General features: G+C 42.1%; 1 protein-coding gene across 5 annotated transcripts in view; it reads left to right on the top strand.

Annotated features, from left to right (window-relative positions):
• Window positions 1-16633, top strand: part of CDC42BPA (CDC42 binding protein kinase alpha) — a 364329-nt gene that overhangs the window by 340934 nt on the left and 6762 nt on the right. For 3 of the 5 annotated variants that reach the window (XM_089685105.1, XM_089685106.1, XM_089685107.1), the window contains 3 exons: window positions 7727-7912; window positions 10208-10325; window positions 13074-13228. In XM_089685105.1, the coding sequence (XP_089541231.1) occupies window positions 7727-7912; window positions 10208-10325; window positions 13074-13228 (459 nt within the window). The remainder of the gene's footprint in view (window positions 1-7726; window positions 7913-10207; window positions 10326-13073; window positions 13229-16633) is intronic. The other 2 variants (XM_089685108.1, XM_089685109.1) reach the window with 1 other exon arrangement.

The following is a 16633-nucleotide window of genomic DNA, read 5'->3' as shown; positions in this document are numbered from 1 at the left end:
CTGAAAGCTTAACAAAATCTTGCTGTACACCTTTCTCATAGACCAGCTGAAGCCTGTATACTCCATGCATGGAGCACAAATGCATTCCGTCTCAATAGTGACATAAGTGAATTACAGGGATTTATTATGACAGGGCCTGTTCCTGATTGCAGAATGTCTGCCTTAATTAAAAAGAAAATCAAAATGCAGGTCTGCTAGTAATTGGCAAGGGTTGACAGAGCTCGATATGGAGATCTCACTGCCCTAGGCATGAGTGATTGATGGCGATGTCATGTTGTATAGTCTCTAACCCTTTATTCACCATCCACACTCTACAATTGGTGTGTGTAATAATAATTATGTACAGTAGGGGGTGATAATTCTGCATTAGGTGAAGGTCTATGATTGGATTTACAGTACATCAATCAAGAGGTGATGGCTGTGTGTTATCTGTGCTGCAGAGATTCTTGTGATTCTTCTGGACACCCACAGGCATCTCTTTTCAATGACCTTCGCTGCTGTAGTTATCCACAAGTACCCGATCATTTTTATATGACAAGCCATCATATAAAAAATGTAAACCTAATATGGTAAATGTGTTTTTTTTTAAAGAAAATTATACAAAGAGAAATTTGGAAGCTGCTATTCTTGGAAATGTTGGAAATGCTAATTCTCTGGCTTTGTCTGTCTTGTCAGAGGAAATTGGGAAATTTGCCTACTTGTTCCTGGTCAGTGACTCACAGTATTTAGGCATTTGGATAACAAAGCTGCAGGGCAACTAGCATTTTCAAGAAGAGAGCTCAAATGTGGCAGCCTAATGATTATTTTAGTAGTTTTCTCTAAAGCTGTACTTCAGGCAAACAAGTAAGTACATAGATTAAATTCATATATTATGGATGCTGTTTTAGCTTCCAAAGGATTTGTCCATCTAGTTCTGAAATTTGCACAGCTCTGTCACACAGCACAGCCCTGTCTGGCAGGGAAGGAGACCTGATTTTTCTGCTGCAGTTAAGTAACACTTACAGATCATGGCCACCCCCCAGCCAGCGACAAAACAGTAAAGGAGAAGCAGCAGACTCACATCTGTGTTGCTCTGATCTTTCTTCTACCAGCATGCCCCTAGCACTGCAGCACAACTGATTGGCTCCTTGTGCTGCATCTCCTTCTCCCAGTCTGAGCTCTCCTGTACAGGGGATGCAAGAGGTTGATAATATGTCAAATGCAGGTACTTGTACTTCTTGTATTTGAACAAATACATTTAATGATGTAGTAATGAATACAGAGCTGCATTAATTTGTGTATTTTATACCAGCCTGGAGATGAGCTTTAAGTTTGATACTATTGTCCTACTGCACTAGAGACAGACCTATAATTCAGACTTTCCTCAGCAGCATGGATGAGGCTGAGAAATCTGGCAGTGTAGATCTATGCTAATCCTTCAACCCTCCCCTACTTGGAGTTTCATGGTGCATCTCAACAAATCAGAATATCATCAAAAAGTTAATTTATTTCAGTAATTCAATTCAAAAAGTAAAACTCATATATTATATAGATTCATTACACACACAGTGATATATTTCAAGCATTTATCTTTTAATTTTGATGATTATGGCTTTAAGCTAGTGAAAACCCAAAATTCAGTATCTCAGAAAATTAGAATACTGTGAAAAAGTTCAATATTGTAGACTAGGGGTGTCCAAACTATGGCCCTCCAGGTGTTGAGGAACTGCAAGTCCCATGAGGCTTTGCAAGACTCTGACATCCACAGGCAAGACACCCAGAGGCAGAGGCATGATGGGACTTGTAGTACTTCAACAGCTGGAGGGCCATAGTTTGGTCACCCCTGTTGTAGACTATCGGTGTCGCACTCTAATCGGATAATTAACGCAAAACACCAGTAAAGGTTTCCTGAGCCTTTAAATGGTCTCTCAGTCTGGTTCAGTAGATTACACAATCATGGGGAAGACTGCTGTCTTGACAGTTGTCCAGAAGACAGTCATTGACACCCTCCACAAGGAGAGTACACAAAAAATCATTGCTAAAGAAGCTGGCTGTTCAGAGTGCTGTATCCAAGCACATTACAAAAGTTGGATTTTTGGAAATTGGAAAGTTGAGCGGAAGGAAAAAGTGTGGTAGAAAAAGTTGCACAAGCAGCAGGGATAACCGCAGCCTTGAGAGGATTGTGAAGCAAAGGCCGTTCAAGAATTTGGGGGAGATTCACAAGGAGTGGACTACGGCTGGTGTCAGTGCTTCAAGAGCCACCACACAAAGACATATCAAGGACATGGGCTACAAATGTCACATTCCTTGTGTCAAGCCACTCCTGAACCAGAGACAACGTCAGAAGCATCTTACCTGGGCTAAGGAGAAAAAGGACTGGACTGTTGCTCATTGTTCCAAAAGTCCTCTTTTCGGATGAAAGTAAGTTTTGCATTTCATTTGGAAATCAATGTCCCAGAGTCTGGAAGAAGAGTGGAGAGGCACAGAATCCAATTTGCATGAGGTCCAGTGTGAAGTTTCCACAGTCGGAGATGATTTGGGGAGCCATGTCATCTGCTGGTGTTGGTCCAAGTCCAAAGTCAGTGCAGCCCTCTACCAAAAAATTCTAGAGCACTTCATGCTTCCCTCTACTGAACAGCTTTACGGAAATGCTGATTTTATTTTCCAGCAGGACTTAGCACCTGCCCACACTGCCAAAAGTACCAATACCTGGTTTAATGATCATGGTATCACTGTGCTTGATTGGCCAGCAAACTCACCTGACCTAAACCCCATAGAGAATCTGTGGGGTATTAGCAAGAGGAAGATGAGAGACACCAGACCCAACAATGCCGATGAGCTGAAGGCCACTATCAACGCAACCTGGGCTTCCATAACACCTCAGCAATGCCACAGACTGATCTCCTCCATGCCACACCGCATTGATGCTGTAATTCATGTAAAAGGAGCCCTGACCAAGTATTGGATGCATACTATACTGTACATGGACATACTTTGCTGTAAGCCAACATTTCTGTATTAAAAATCTTTTTTTTTTTTATTAGTCTTATGTAATGTTCTAATTATCTGAGATACTGAATCTTGGGTTTTCAAAATTAAAAGAAAGAAATGCTTGAAATATATCACTGTGTGTAATAAATCTATATAATATATGAGTTTCACTTTTTGAATTGAATCAGTAAAATAAATTAACTTTTTGATGATATTTTAATTTATTGAGATGCACCTGTTGGTCTATATGGAGAACTCTAGCATATTGTTTTTAGTCATCTAAATCAAACCCTAAACCCAATGTGATCTCTTAAAACAGCAAACATTTCTGTGAGTTAAAAATGTATAGTGCCCTTAACAATCATATGTACGTGGAAGAATTTTCAAAAGCTTTGTGCCTTCGCTGTCAGTCTGGAGAGGGGGGGGGGCAGTTTGGTTAAACAGCACAGACAATGCTCAATCCTAGCTGCCCCCACGCCAAAGAGGAATAATCTGGGCACCTGCTTAGCATTGTTTGCATGTTAGCTGACCTCCCAGATAGTGATTTGTTGTGTTCTTTCTTCGAGGGACAGCACCTTGCATTTTACTATATATATATATATAATGTATTAATCTGCTCTGCACCTGAGGGCTCTGGTCTAGTGTGAACAGGACCCATAGAAAACATTTGTTTTTTGTGTGCCCTTGCAGAAATCTGCAGGTTGCACATAGTGTGAATGGGCCCAAAGAAACCAAGATCAATTAGTTATATTTGTATGTTTAGAAATCCAAACAGCACTGCCATGAGAAAGAACAGGAAATCATTTGATTGGAGCACGAAATTCTTTAAGATGCAAAACTTTTGTTATAAAGTTGACCCTTTAAAGTGACCCTGTCTCCGAGCTGAAAATTCAGATAACATTCCTGAAATGATGTGTAAAAGTACTTACCTTCCCTATTGCCTGCGCAAATGAACACTGCTCTGTTAAAGAGGAATGCTGGAAAACTGACACTTCTGAGGATCTCCTGGTTCCCTTCAAGCTCTTACTGGTGTCTCCTGTGTCCTGTATTATTATTATTTGTTTCTACCTGATTTACATAAACAACAGTTTGCACAGCACTTTACAATATTATTTGAGACAGTATAGTTACAATGCAAGAGCGTTAGGAGGACCCTGCTTGGGAGAGCTTACAATTGTAAAGGGAGGACAAGTGGTACAAAAGGTAATAACTGGGGGATGGGGGGGAGGGAGTTGATGGAGAAAAGTAATAGTTCAGTTATTAGGATGGAGGTGGGTTAGAGACGAGTTTTCAGTAGGGATACACCAATACCCTTTGGTCAAGTACTCACTGATACCGAGTACTGATGCTTTGTGGTGTGATTTGCATCAATACAAAATGACAGTGCTGACCGATCAAAAGCCGTCTAGCCTGTATTGTCATTCCTGCACTGTGAGGAGACAAAGCCACAGGGATCTAAAATCCCCAGCTTTTCCTTCTGTGACAGTATGGGATCTGTGCACAGGGCTACTGTTAGAAACCACAGGGAGCTATACAGCCAACCTTGACAGGGCCCCCAAAGAAAACAAAGTTTACTATGCTTCAGTTATGAATGAACACAGTAACTAATCACTACCAATCACCCATTGTGTTAATTCAGGAAAGAAAGGGCTGGCAAATGTGACATGTTTACTGGACCTTTCCCACACTCTCCATGCTGAAGGATCTTATTGTGTGCTTCCAGCTGCTGGCTGGAAGGAGAGTAGGAAAACTGGTAGCACTGCAAGGGGGGGGGGGGCACACAGGGGGGCCTGGGCAGCAGGGGGAAATGAATGGTGCACAGGGAGGGTGATGGGTGTGCTGTGGGGGAAATTACTGGAAACAAACCCTCTCTCTGCAGTAGCTGAAAGCCAGCAGGAAGGAGAGGAGCAGGAGCCAGCTTTCAGCTTCTGCAGAAAGAGCCTTTCAAGGGAATGGCTGCAGTAATTGCCCCCCCCCCCCGTGCTGATCACCCTCCCTGCCCACAATCCAATTCACATGGCTGCCTGGGCCCCATACAGAAGGATTGGTGGTACTCCCTTATCCATTACTTCTCTGTGCAGGGAGGTTTCCCAAACCGCTTCTGTGTGAACTCACTATGACAAGCCTGGATTTACACAGAAACGGTGGGGAAAACACATGCGATTTGGACAGGAATTGCATTGTTCAAATCGCATGCTATTCTTTGTGGTGCAATTTGCAGCCATACATTTTGTATAGATGCAAATCGCACCACAAAGTATCCATTTCAGGTATTAGGAGCATTTGTATGAGTACTCATGAAAATACTCAGTATCGGTGCATCACTAGACCCCTTCACCCTCCTGCCTGCACGACTTCACCCCCTCTATCCCAGGGGTATCCAGACACCAGCCTCACCTCTCTGACTCTACAGCTAGGCTGACATCGGTGAGACTCTTACACTCTCTTCAGATCTGCTGTAGTAACCATACAAAGGCACACTGAGGCTGTATGTAGTTTAAATTCTTTACCACAGAACCTTGAACGTTGACATAGCTCTCTTTGGTCTCAGATCCTCACAAAGTTTAATAGGCAGCATGTTGGGGACATTTGATTTGGGCCCTGCAGGAGGATTCTTGTGCCTTCTTCAACAGTGAACGCACTCCTTACTCCCTGTAGCTTCATTACTCCAACTCTTCTTTCCTGGTATAGAGAAGGGAGGAAACGAGGGGTAGACCAGCTCCCAAAACCTTCTTCTAAGTCTGGATTAGACAGCTGGAGCTCTCTCTCTCCATGGGTCTACTGAAAGGGCTCCTGGGGTAACCTGCCCTCCTCACAAGAGGGAAGAACAGCAGCACAGCAGTTTGTTGTTACTTCTTCTTCTTGCTCTCCAGTTTGATCCATCTCCCAACCTGTTCCTTGGGAAGGAGGCACACTAAAGGGGACCACCCCCTACCACCTACTTACATACAGAATGGGACAGGCTCTGGAGAAGTTCTGAAGTTGACTAGGAGCCAGAGAGTAAGAGATCTTTGGAGGTGTGAAGGGGAAAGTTTGGGTGATATTTTGAGATGAGTGATGATATATATCGGTGCAGGATTGTCTTTGTATGGTACTCTTAGTAGCGGTTGGTAAGGTGGATGAGTCTGGAATCAGCATTCATGATAAACTGAAAGGCAATCCTATGTAGAGGTAGATCAATTATGAGGCAGTTGCATTAGTTGAGGCAAGGGGTAACAAAGGAGTGAATTAGTAACTTTGTGGTGCCATTGATTGGTGATGTGGAGACATGGTGGTCAGCAGGAGGAACCAGGGAGAGCTGCGGGGGACCCAGGAGATCCATACTTATGGAAATGTCAGTTTTCCGGGAGATTTCAGTGAATGATTCTTCTTCAATGGAATGGCAAGCAGCAAAAAAAGTAAATATGTACAGTGGGGAAAATAATTATTTCATCTCCTGCATATTTTGTAAATGTGCCCACTTGCAAAGAATTTAAAAGTCTATCATTTTTAACATAGGTGTATTTTAAATTCTAGAGACAGAATATCAACCAAAAATCCAGAAAAAACACATGATACAAATGTAAATTAAGTTGCAGTTCAGTGAGTAAAATAAGTAATTGATCCCCTACCAACCAACAATAATTCTGTCTCCCACAGACTGGCTATGTGCTCATGTGGTACACAGATTAGTCCTATCAATTTACGAAGGTGCTCTTAACGACAGCATGTTATGTGTATAAAAGTTACCTGTCCACAGAATATTTCTTCCATTCAAACCTCACCAAGACCAAATAGCTGTCAAAGGATGTCAGGGACAAAATTGTAGACCTGCACAAGGCTGGAATGGGGCTACAAGACCATCAGCAAGAAGCTTGGTGTGAAGGAGACAACTGTTGTAGTGATTATTCGCAAATGGAAGAAATACAAAATAACCATCAATTGCCTTTGGTCCAGAACTCCATGCAAGATTTCACCTCATGGGGTAAGGGTGATCATGAAAAAAGTGAGGGATCAGCCCAGAACTACAGTGGAGGAGTTTGTGAATGATCTCAAGGTAGTTGGGACCACAGTCACCAAACAAACCATCGGTAACACAATACGCTGCCATAGATTGAAATCCTGCAGCGCCTGCAAGGTCCCCCTCCTCAAGAAGGCACATATACAGGCCCCAAGCGACAGGATTTTGAGAAGATCTGTAAAGAAGAGTGGACCAAAATCCCTCCTGAGATGTGTGCAAACCTGGTTACCAACTACAAGAAATGTCTTACCTCTGTGCTTGCCAACAAGGGTTTCTCCACCAAGTAATAAGTTATGTTTTGCTTGGGGATCAAATACTTATTTTACTCACTGAACTGCAACTCAATTTATAACATTTGTATTGTGTGGTTTTTTTTTGGATTTTGGTTTTCTGGATTTTCTCTATCATTTACAGTACACCTATGATAAAACTTTTAGACCATTACTTTCTTTGTAAGTGGGCAAACTCACAAAATCTGCAGGGAATCAAATAATTATTTCCCCAATGTATGTTCTTTACAGGGAACTGTGATATTTAAATCCTAAAATTAACAACAGGGTCCCTTTAAATTCCTCTTCAAATCACATTGTTGCACGGCACAGTGAAGTAGGTTGGAGCCCCGCCACATTGTCTTGTGTGTCTCCTCAGGTTTTTCAAGCCCTAGTGTTTCTGCTTCCTCATGGGACGTCCTTTAACAGGGAAAGGGATTGCTGTTTCCCTGTGCTGATTGTGTCTTCCTTTCTGTCTCTTTATCAGCCGAGGTCCCCTTATCCATCCCCCCTCCGCCATCACTCCAGCCTGATCTCCACTCCGAGCAACTTTGAGCACGTCTATCACATGACTGTAAACTCTGCTGAAAACTTCCTGTCCTCCGAACCCGCACACCCTGCCTCTTCCTCCTACTCCTCCCCGTCTCTCAGTAGCACCCCTGCCAATCACAGGGTATGCACAGGCGAGCCCTATCGCTGTACTAACCTGTGTGGTCTGCCTGGCTTCTCATTGTCACTGCTCCATGCTTCATGCCATTGTGCCTGCTCTGTCACCCAGCACCCTTCGTCATCAGATCATTCATTTAGAGGGAATCTCCATTATGTCTTCTCTTATGACCACATCACATGGCAGGGCTTGCTGAATTTTTATTTCAGGCCTGTCAAGAGATTTTCATGTCATGTGTTTAATTCATGTATTAAAGTGAACTTGTGCTTTGCTCATGAAGGGGTATAATGGTTCACTTTAAGGCCTTGTTCACATGGGCCTCAGCTTGTCTAAGAGCGATGTGTACAGCAGACTTTCATAAAGCATTTACAAAGCTTTCAGTTAACTTCAAGCAGCTTTTTGAAGACTTTTAAACCATTTTTAGCTCCATTTTTAGAAAAGTTGAAATGTATTTTTTTTTAGGTAGAACTACAGGCAAAACTTTTTTTCCCCATTTTGGATAGAGTAAGAGAAGGTTATAGCCCCTGTCTAATTGTTTTTTCTTTTTTCGTCATCTGTGTCCAATTGGGGAGATTTCCCTTTACTTTCTACCCCATTGCCACAACTTAAAGTGAGAGAGACACCCACCCCTCCTAGGGGATGGAATCCATTGTTGTCAACAGGGTCAGCAGTCCTGGTATCCCTAGTGAAAGAATTCCCCTTAATTCCTGTTCTGGTGACAATCCAAATTTAGTGATTTTCTTTCACGTTTAATCATGGTGATAATGATAAACAGGACAAACAAAGAAGGTGAATCTCCCTAATAGGGGCACAGACAGCAATTTGAGCTGACAGACCGATGTTCTAAACCCTCTCTACTCTATCCAAAATTAAATACAAAGTTTTTCCTTTAGCTATGCTTTAAGTTTGGATGGAGTAGAGCTGAGTTAGGACTTCTGCTATGTTTGTATTGCTGATGTGTAAGGAGGAAAAAGCCAGGCACTTGAGGCCCCTTCACACCTGTGTGTTGCGTTAACGCTCTGTAAAACACACATTTTACTTTTCTTTGCAGTATACACGTTGCTGTGCGTTTACAGTAGTGTGTTACATTGCCGTTTATTTTGACAAGCACCCCAGCACACTAATTGCAATGTCTTGCAGCACATGTGCATGGTAAGGCACTACAGCACACAGATGTAAATGTTTAAAACCCCTGTAAAATTTTTTTTTTGCCATCTGTGTTTCAAAAATTTGGTTTTACCCTGTCATTCCTGGTGATGAGGACAATTCGAGAGCGTGACTCCCCCTGTCTGGGACACAGAGAGCAATAAAAACCAAACAATAGCTCTAACCCCTCACCATTCTAAATCCAAATCTAAAAGAAAAAGTTTGCCGTTAGTTTACTTTAACAACTCCTTACTCTATCTAAAAGAAAAGAAAAGGTTTTGACTATACATGCACTTTAAAATGTGAAAATATGTATTCCTATGTGATGAGCAGGTCAGAATAATATTAATAATTTTTCTGTGTTCCCGGAGACAATAGAATCATTTGCACTATGACACTTCGTGTGCTGAGTTGGCCATACTGAGGTGCAATATTTTGACTTAAAGCTGAACTTCAGGCTAAACATAAGTAAAATATATGTCTGAGAGCTGTTTAACCTGCCTAAAAATTTGTATTTCTGTCTATCCAGTCCTGTGATTTACACAGCTCTGCCACACAGAACAGTCTTGTCTGGGCGTGCTGGAGACCTGGTTTTTCTGTGCTGCAGTTTAGTAACATGTACAGGTCTTGTCCCTCATTTATCCTTTGACTGGACAGTGAAAGGAGAAGCAGCAGACTGCTGATCGCATCTGTCACTCTGCTGTCTCCTCCTGTTAGCATGTTCCCTGTTGGCAAATGAGCGCTGCCACACAGCTGATTGCCTGCTCCTGCCTCTTTTACCTGTCTTGAGTTCAGCTTTAAAGACATATGAATATTAGTTGAGCCCACAAACCACCGCCAGTTTAATCCGATGAGTGATATTTGTGGCATCTTTTCAGACAGTCCACACTTTTTCCATCATTCAGTTATGTTGCACTCAGAAGTCCCATCACCTACATTGTGCTCATTGTGTTGCGCTGTGATTGAGTGGAGCGTCATTGTGGGGTTTTGCTGTCATCATATTGTCGGAGGGGAAGCTGCAGGCTCTGCTTTTGTTATTGTCTGCAGCTCCTTTGTGCCGCTTTGGTTTGATTTATTAGCTGATATTGGTCTTTTGTCCTCCTGACCTGCTGAGTGGTAAAGCAGACTGACCTTTCTTTCTTCTACCGCATACAGAATCCCCGGAGCCAGGACAGTCGGTCGATGTTCAGTGGTTCTGTCAGTATTCCGTCAATCACCAAGTCGCGCGGCGAGCCCGGCCGGTCAATGAGTGCCAGCAGTGGCCTCGCTGCAAGTAAGTGTTAACTGCCCACAGCAGCCACAGCAGAATATGTTCTCTGCAGCTAATAAGGGGGCCAATCTACTAGCGCTTGGAGAATGCTTCTGGCCTTATTGGCTTCACAATTTTGTTCAGGATTGACTTAAAAAGTCGCAGTGCCTTATCTCATAGTGCCAGTGCCTTCTCTTCAGAAACCTAATGCTTACCATACACGTTATTATTGGATTTTATAATATCTGTACAAGCAAAGCTAAATTCTAGTTCATTTTTTTTTACAAAGCCCAGCACTTGTTAAAAGCTCCTGCACAGCAGTCTGAACAAGTCCCAAATCCAGTTACTATGTATTGCAAAAACCTTATAAAATGAAAGAAAACAAAAAACAAACTTGCGTCTCACATGCTCTCCCTCCCAGGCACTGCAGCTCACAGATGGAGGTTTCAGTAACAAGGCAATGCTGTCCATCCAGCAAACTTGGAGTAGGGATAGGTGTGGCCAGGCGCCAACTGACAAGATAAAGGATTGTGAATCAGCAGGAACAATGCTAAAAGCCACGCCCCCTGCAACATCTTCCCATCCTGCTGTAGTGTAAGCAGGCACAACCTACATGAGAGTGGCGGCTCTGTTCTGAATTCATAAGCAGATCAGCATTGTTGCATAATCCTCACAGGAAGCTGCATTAGGTGGACTCCACTGGCAGGATGTACAGGTATTTGTAGGACTTTGCAGGGGGACTAAGAGAAAACTGTAAATGCAGATGTGCTTTGTGCACAAAGGTTTGCATACTCTGGCAGAAACTGTGAAATGTTGGTATTGATCTTAAAAATATGAATGATCATACCAAAAAACTGTCTTTTATTTAAGGACAGTGATCATATGAATCCATTTTTTATCACATACTGTAGTTGTTTGGCCCTTTTTTAAATCATAATCACCCAAATGGCCATGATCAAAAGTTTACATACCCTGGAATCTTTGGCCTTGATACAGACATACAAGGTGATACACAGATTAAAATGTAAATTAAAGGTTCATTTCCCATATCTATGGCTTCTTAATTTGCAATTAGTGCCTGTGTATAAATAGTGTGTTAGCGTTCATGTGGATGCACTGAGCAGGCTAGATACTGTGCCACGGGGAGCAGAAAAGAACTTTCAAAAAACCTGCATAACAAGGTAATGGAACTTTATAAAGATGGAAAAGGATATAAAAAGATATCCTTGAATATGCCAATCAGTACTGTTCAATTACAATAAAAAGTGGAACATTTTGAGATCACTGGATACTGATCCAAGGTCAGGTAGACCAAGAAAGATTGCAGCCACAAATGCCAGAAGAATTGTTCGGGATACAAAGAAAAACCCATAGGTAATTTCAGAAGAACTACAGGCTGCTCTGGAAAAAATTGTGTGATTGTTTCAAGGAACACAATGCAACAATGATTGAGCCGCATGGTCGAGTTGCCAAAAAGAAGCCTTTACTGCGTCAATGCCATGAAAAAGCCTAGTTATAATATATCCGGCAACACCTTAACACGCCTTACAGCTTCTGGCATACTGTAATCTGGAGTGACAAGGCAAAAATAGAGATTTATGGTCAAAACCATAAGGGCTATGTTTGGAGAGGGGTTAACAAGGCCTATAGTGACAAGAATACCATCCCCACTGTGAAGCATGGTGGTGGCTCACTGATGTTTTGGGTGTGTGTGAACTCTAAAGGTATGGGGAATCTTGTTAAAATTGATGGCAAGGTCAATGAAACATGCTATCAGAAAATACTGACAGACAATTTGCATTCTTCTGCGCATCAGACTCTCTTGGACTTTCCAGCACGACAGTGACCCTAAGCACAAGGCCAAGTTGGCCTTCCAGTGATTTAAGCAGAAAAGGGTGAAGTTTCTGGAGTGGCCATCAGTCTTTTGCTCCTAATATCATCAGGCCACTCTGGGGAGATCTCAAACATGCGGTTCAAGCACAACCACCAAAGACTTTGCATGACCTGGAGGCATTTTGCAAGACAAATGGGCAGCTATACCACCTGCAAGCATTCTGGGTTTCATAGACAACTATTACAAAAGTCTGTACGCTGTCACTGATGGTAAAGGGGGCTATACACAGTATAAGGAACTAAGAGTATGCAGACCTTTGAACAGGGGTCACTTGTTTCATTTGTTTACTTGTTGCCATGCTTTGTTTAATGATTGTGCCATTCTGTAATGGCCTACAGCTGAATATGAATCCCATAAGAAATAAAAGAAATGTGTTTTGCCTGCTCCTCATGTTTTCTTTAAAAATGGTACATAATGTATATTACCAATTCTCCAGGGGAATGCAAACCTTTGAGCACAACTGTAATTATGTGCTGTGGCACATATGTTTTTTTAATAGGAGGCCATAGATCTAGTTTATTATAATAATAAAAAAAAGCCTTCATGGTGGTATGCACCTGGTGTTGTTCCCCACACACTGGCCATATCTGTTCCTCTTCTGGTTTGAATGACTTTCATGGTCATTCAACCACTTCAATACCTGGTTCACCACTGTGAACCTTGGGACCATCTTGTTATAATGAGGTACCAAAGCAGTGAGACTCTGGCCTCTGGTCTATATTAATACTGATCTAATGAGAGATTGTGAGAGCTCAACTATTACATTAAAAGTTCAGCTCTGTGAATTTCTACAAATTTGTAACCCTCTAGATGCTATGTATACTGTTCTCCAACAGAACCAACCTCATTTGTAATGAATTGTCTTCCTCTGCCTCCAGGGTCCTCACAAAATGGTAGTGCGCTACGGCGAGAATTCTCGGGAGGGAGTTACGGAGTGAAACGGCAGCCTATGACGTCGCCGTCTGATGGGTCTCTATCTTCTGGAGGACTTGACCAAGGAAGTGACGCCCCAGCTCGGGAATATGAAAGAGAGGTGAGAGATGAGTTCACACATAAGACTTTTCCATCTTCAAAGTATAACTAAAGGCAAAACTTTTGGATAGAGGAGAGAAAGATTAGAACATCTGTCATGTTATTATTGCTGTTCTGCCCTCACTACACGTGACTGAGGTATAATTAGACAGACAGTAACTCTCCTCCCTCATTGATGCAAGTGCTAGGTCCTCTTTTCAACTTTTATTGCAGGGGAGTTAGAGTAAAACTACAAATGAAAGAAATGACATTCAATCAGTGTATACAATGTACAAAATATACGGTCCTGACACGCTAGTCTAACTAGGAAAAGGGTTTTAAACATACCGGCGATGTTTCCGATAGGCTGACGACAGAACTGCAGCTGAATAAGTGTGGAGTCTTCTGGAGGAGATGTAAGATGGCTGCTAGGAAATGTCTTTAAGACCTCATGGTGAAGACCATAGGATAATTGGAAAACTACAGTGGCTTTTAAGTAACAATATCTGTAACTACAGAAAATAATCTATAAAACTGTAATTATACAAAAGAGCCACTTTCTCCTGTTTACCATTATCCCCAAGAATAAAAATGAAACAAAATCCCATATTTTGAGTTGACTGTAGAAGAGGAACAGAGGGGAAATCCTCCAATGGGGATGTTAGTTCTGATGACAACCAATGACTTAAAGCAGTTTGGAGGGATTTGTTCTCATTTCCTGTTTTGACTATGGGACAGGAAGTGAAGGGAAGTCTCTGCAATAGGGGACAGGAAGAAAAAAACGAAAAAGGGGTTATAACCCTACCCTACGCTACCCAAAATGGAAAAAAAACGTTTTTCCTTTAGTTCTACTTTAAACATAGCTCAGGATTCTAGATCCCTCCTCTCTTTCTAGATTGTCAGAAACATTCTAGACATGTTTTTCCTTTGAAGCAGCACTCTTGTTATGACGCTATATTCTCCTGCTTTGGATCTGAAGCTGGACAGCGCTAACAATGCACATACTGTACGTTTGATATGTTTTCAGCACAAAGATTGAGATGTTACTACATACAGATGTACTCTATTCTATCCTATCCAAAGCTGTGTTGGCAGCCTTCCACTAAATTTTTACATTCCGGGCTGCACACATAATGGGAGGCTGCAGCCGTTGGAGAAGATAAACACAGACATGTGAGCAGGAATGGCACAGCTTAAATATATTGAGGGAGAAGGTCTGGGAGCTGGAACATGTGCTTTAAGTCTTGAAATACATACAGAGAAAACAGGCTCCCTTCAGTATTTTATCTTTACTTGCTGTAGTGCACAAGTCCTCCCCACTCTCGTTTTTTTCAATGACCTGGTGATCTGGGAACATCATGCAGACCCATTTGTAAGATGGGAGGAATTCTCAAACACACCCACTGCAGGTTGCTTCTGATCTACAGACAGTACTAGAAGATTTTTTTAAGAATAAAATCTAAGCTGACATCGGAAGCTCAAATTTGATTGATTATAAAGGAAGCAGAGGTAGGCCAGTTTTTACTTCACATGCTTCAGGAAGCATTCTCCCACTGAACATGTGAGGACCTGTGTGAAATCTGCCTGCAGTGGCTAACAGAGAATTTAGATTAACTTAAAATTGGAGAGGCTCCTTTGTCACTACAGGTAACAGTAGAAATGAAGGGGTCAGTGGGAGGAACCACAGTGCCTAGCAAGGAACACAGTTATCCAATATGAAAGTCAACATCCTCTTCCTTTACAGGAAGCTGCTTCTGTAAATTTGCACATCTGGTGAAAGGGTCACTTTAAAGATCCAGCAAATAAAGGGAAAGAAGAGAAAATGGTGGGCTGGCGTGAATTTGTCATCTAAACGGGCAATTACCTAGGATTTTATTATATACTTTATATCTACAACATTTTTGCATACAAATAAAAATGTTTTCTTTGCTACTTTGGTGATTTTTTTTTTCTTGTTTACTTAAAACAGGCAACAAACTTTGACTTGGGCAGAAGTACATTTTAAACAGGTGCAGAGCTACTCTTGACGATTAGAGGGGGTAATGCTAGTACCTCTAACTGCGCCTTTCACACACTGTGTGCTGCCTCTCACCGAACACGTCTTTGTAAATTCACATTACTATAATTTAAAGGGTATCTAAAGCCAATAATGATGATGTTAATTTTGGGCAGAGTGCGGATCTATGGAAACCCCTATCAAGTTTTTATTTCTACATCCCACTGGGAACATTTGTCTTCTGTTTGTCCTGGTGACTGTTGTCATTAGGACATTAAATGACAGAAATACTAAATTTTAGTTGCCACTAAATGAGAAAGGAGGGGAAATATCTCGGTGGTGACATCTGTTCCAGTGACAGTATTCTAAGACAATTTCCCATCACTTTGTAGATAGTTCCTCTTCATGTTGTTTCCGAAGGACAGAAAGTAAAAGGAAATCTAGCAAATGGGACCCAGGCAGCAGAAAGACCAGAAAGGGGTTTTGGCTTTAGATATACTTTATGGCTTGACTGCACTACATCATCTATATGTTAGAATTACACTCAATAATTTGGCATGGGAATCTGCTCAGTGCACACAATCTGGCTGTCCCAGAGCTTCTCTTTTTACTTGAGTATACCTGTTCCTCCTGGTGGTGTGAAACCATCTTGTAGTGAAAACCTGAGTGTACCTGATCTTCCTGGCAGTGTAGAAAGTGCTGGTGGTGGAAACCTAAGTACACCCAGTCCTCTTGGTACTGTAGAACCTTTTGTTAGTGGTAACTTCAGTGCATCTGATCCTCTGGGCAGTGTAGAACCCCCTAGTAGTAGAGACCTGATTACACTTGGTTCTCCTAGCAGTGTAGAAACCCCTAGTAACAGAGACCTGAGTACATTTGGTCCTCCTTTCAGTGTAGAACTCTCTATTAGTGTAGACTGGAGTGTACCTGGTCCTCCTGATGGTGTAGAACCCTTTGGTGTTTTAGAACCCTCTGTTAGCGGGAGCTGAGTACACCTGGTCCTCCTGGTAGTGTAGAATCCTCTAGTAGCATAGACAAGAGTATACCTTGTTCTCTTGATAGTGTAGAACCTTTTGGTGTTGTAGATCCCTCTATTATCAGTAATCTCAGTACATATGTTCCTCCTGGCCATGTGGAACCTTTTGGTAGAAGAGACCTGAGTACACCTGGTCCTCCTGATGGTGTAGAACCCTTTGATGTTGTGGAACCCACTGTTAGTGGTGACCTTAGTACACTCAATCCTCCTGGCAGTTTAGAACCTTTTAGTAGCAGTGACCTGAGTACATCTAGTCCTGGTGTGCAGAACTCTCTGATAGCAGAAACCTGGTATTCTGGGAACATCTAATCCTGCGTTGGTGATACTGCAGGCAACTTATTGCCTGATCACATTACATTTAATTTTGTTCCTTCTTCACTGTAACTGCAAGCTGC

Source organism: Staurois parvus, unplaced genomic scaffold (assembly GCF_062004578.1).
Source record: "Staurois parvus isolate SC_StPar_1 unplaced genomic scaffold, SC_StPar_1.0 ptg000362l, whole genome shotgun sequence".
NCBI lineage: Eukaryota > Metazoa > Chordata > Amphibia > Anura > Ranidae > Staurois > Staurois parvus.
Note: the sequence above shows the minus strand (reverse complement) of the source record. Positions and strands in the feature narration are given on the sequence as shown.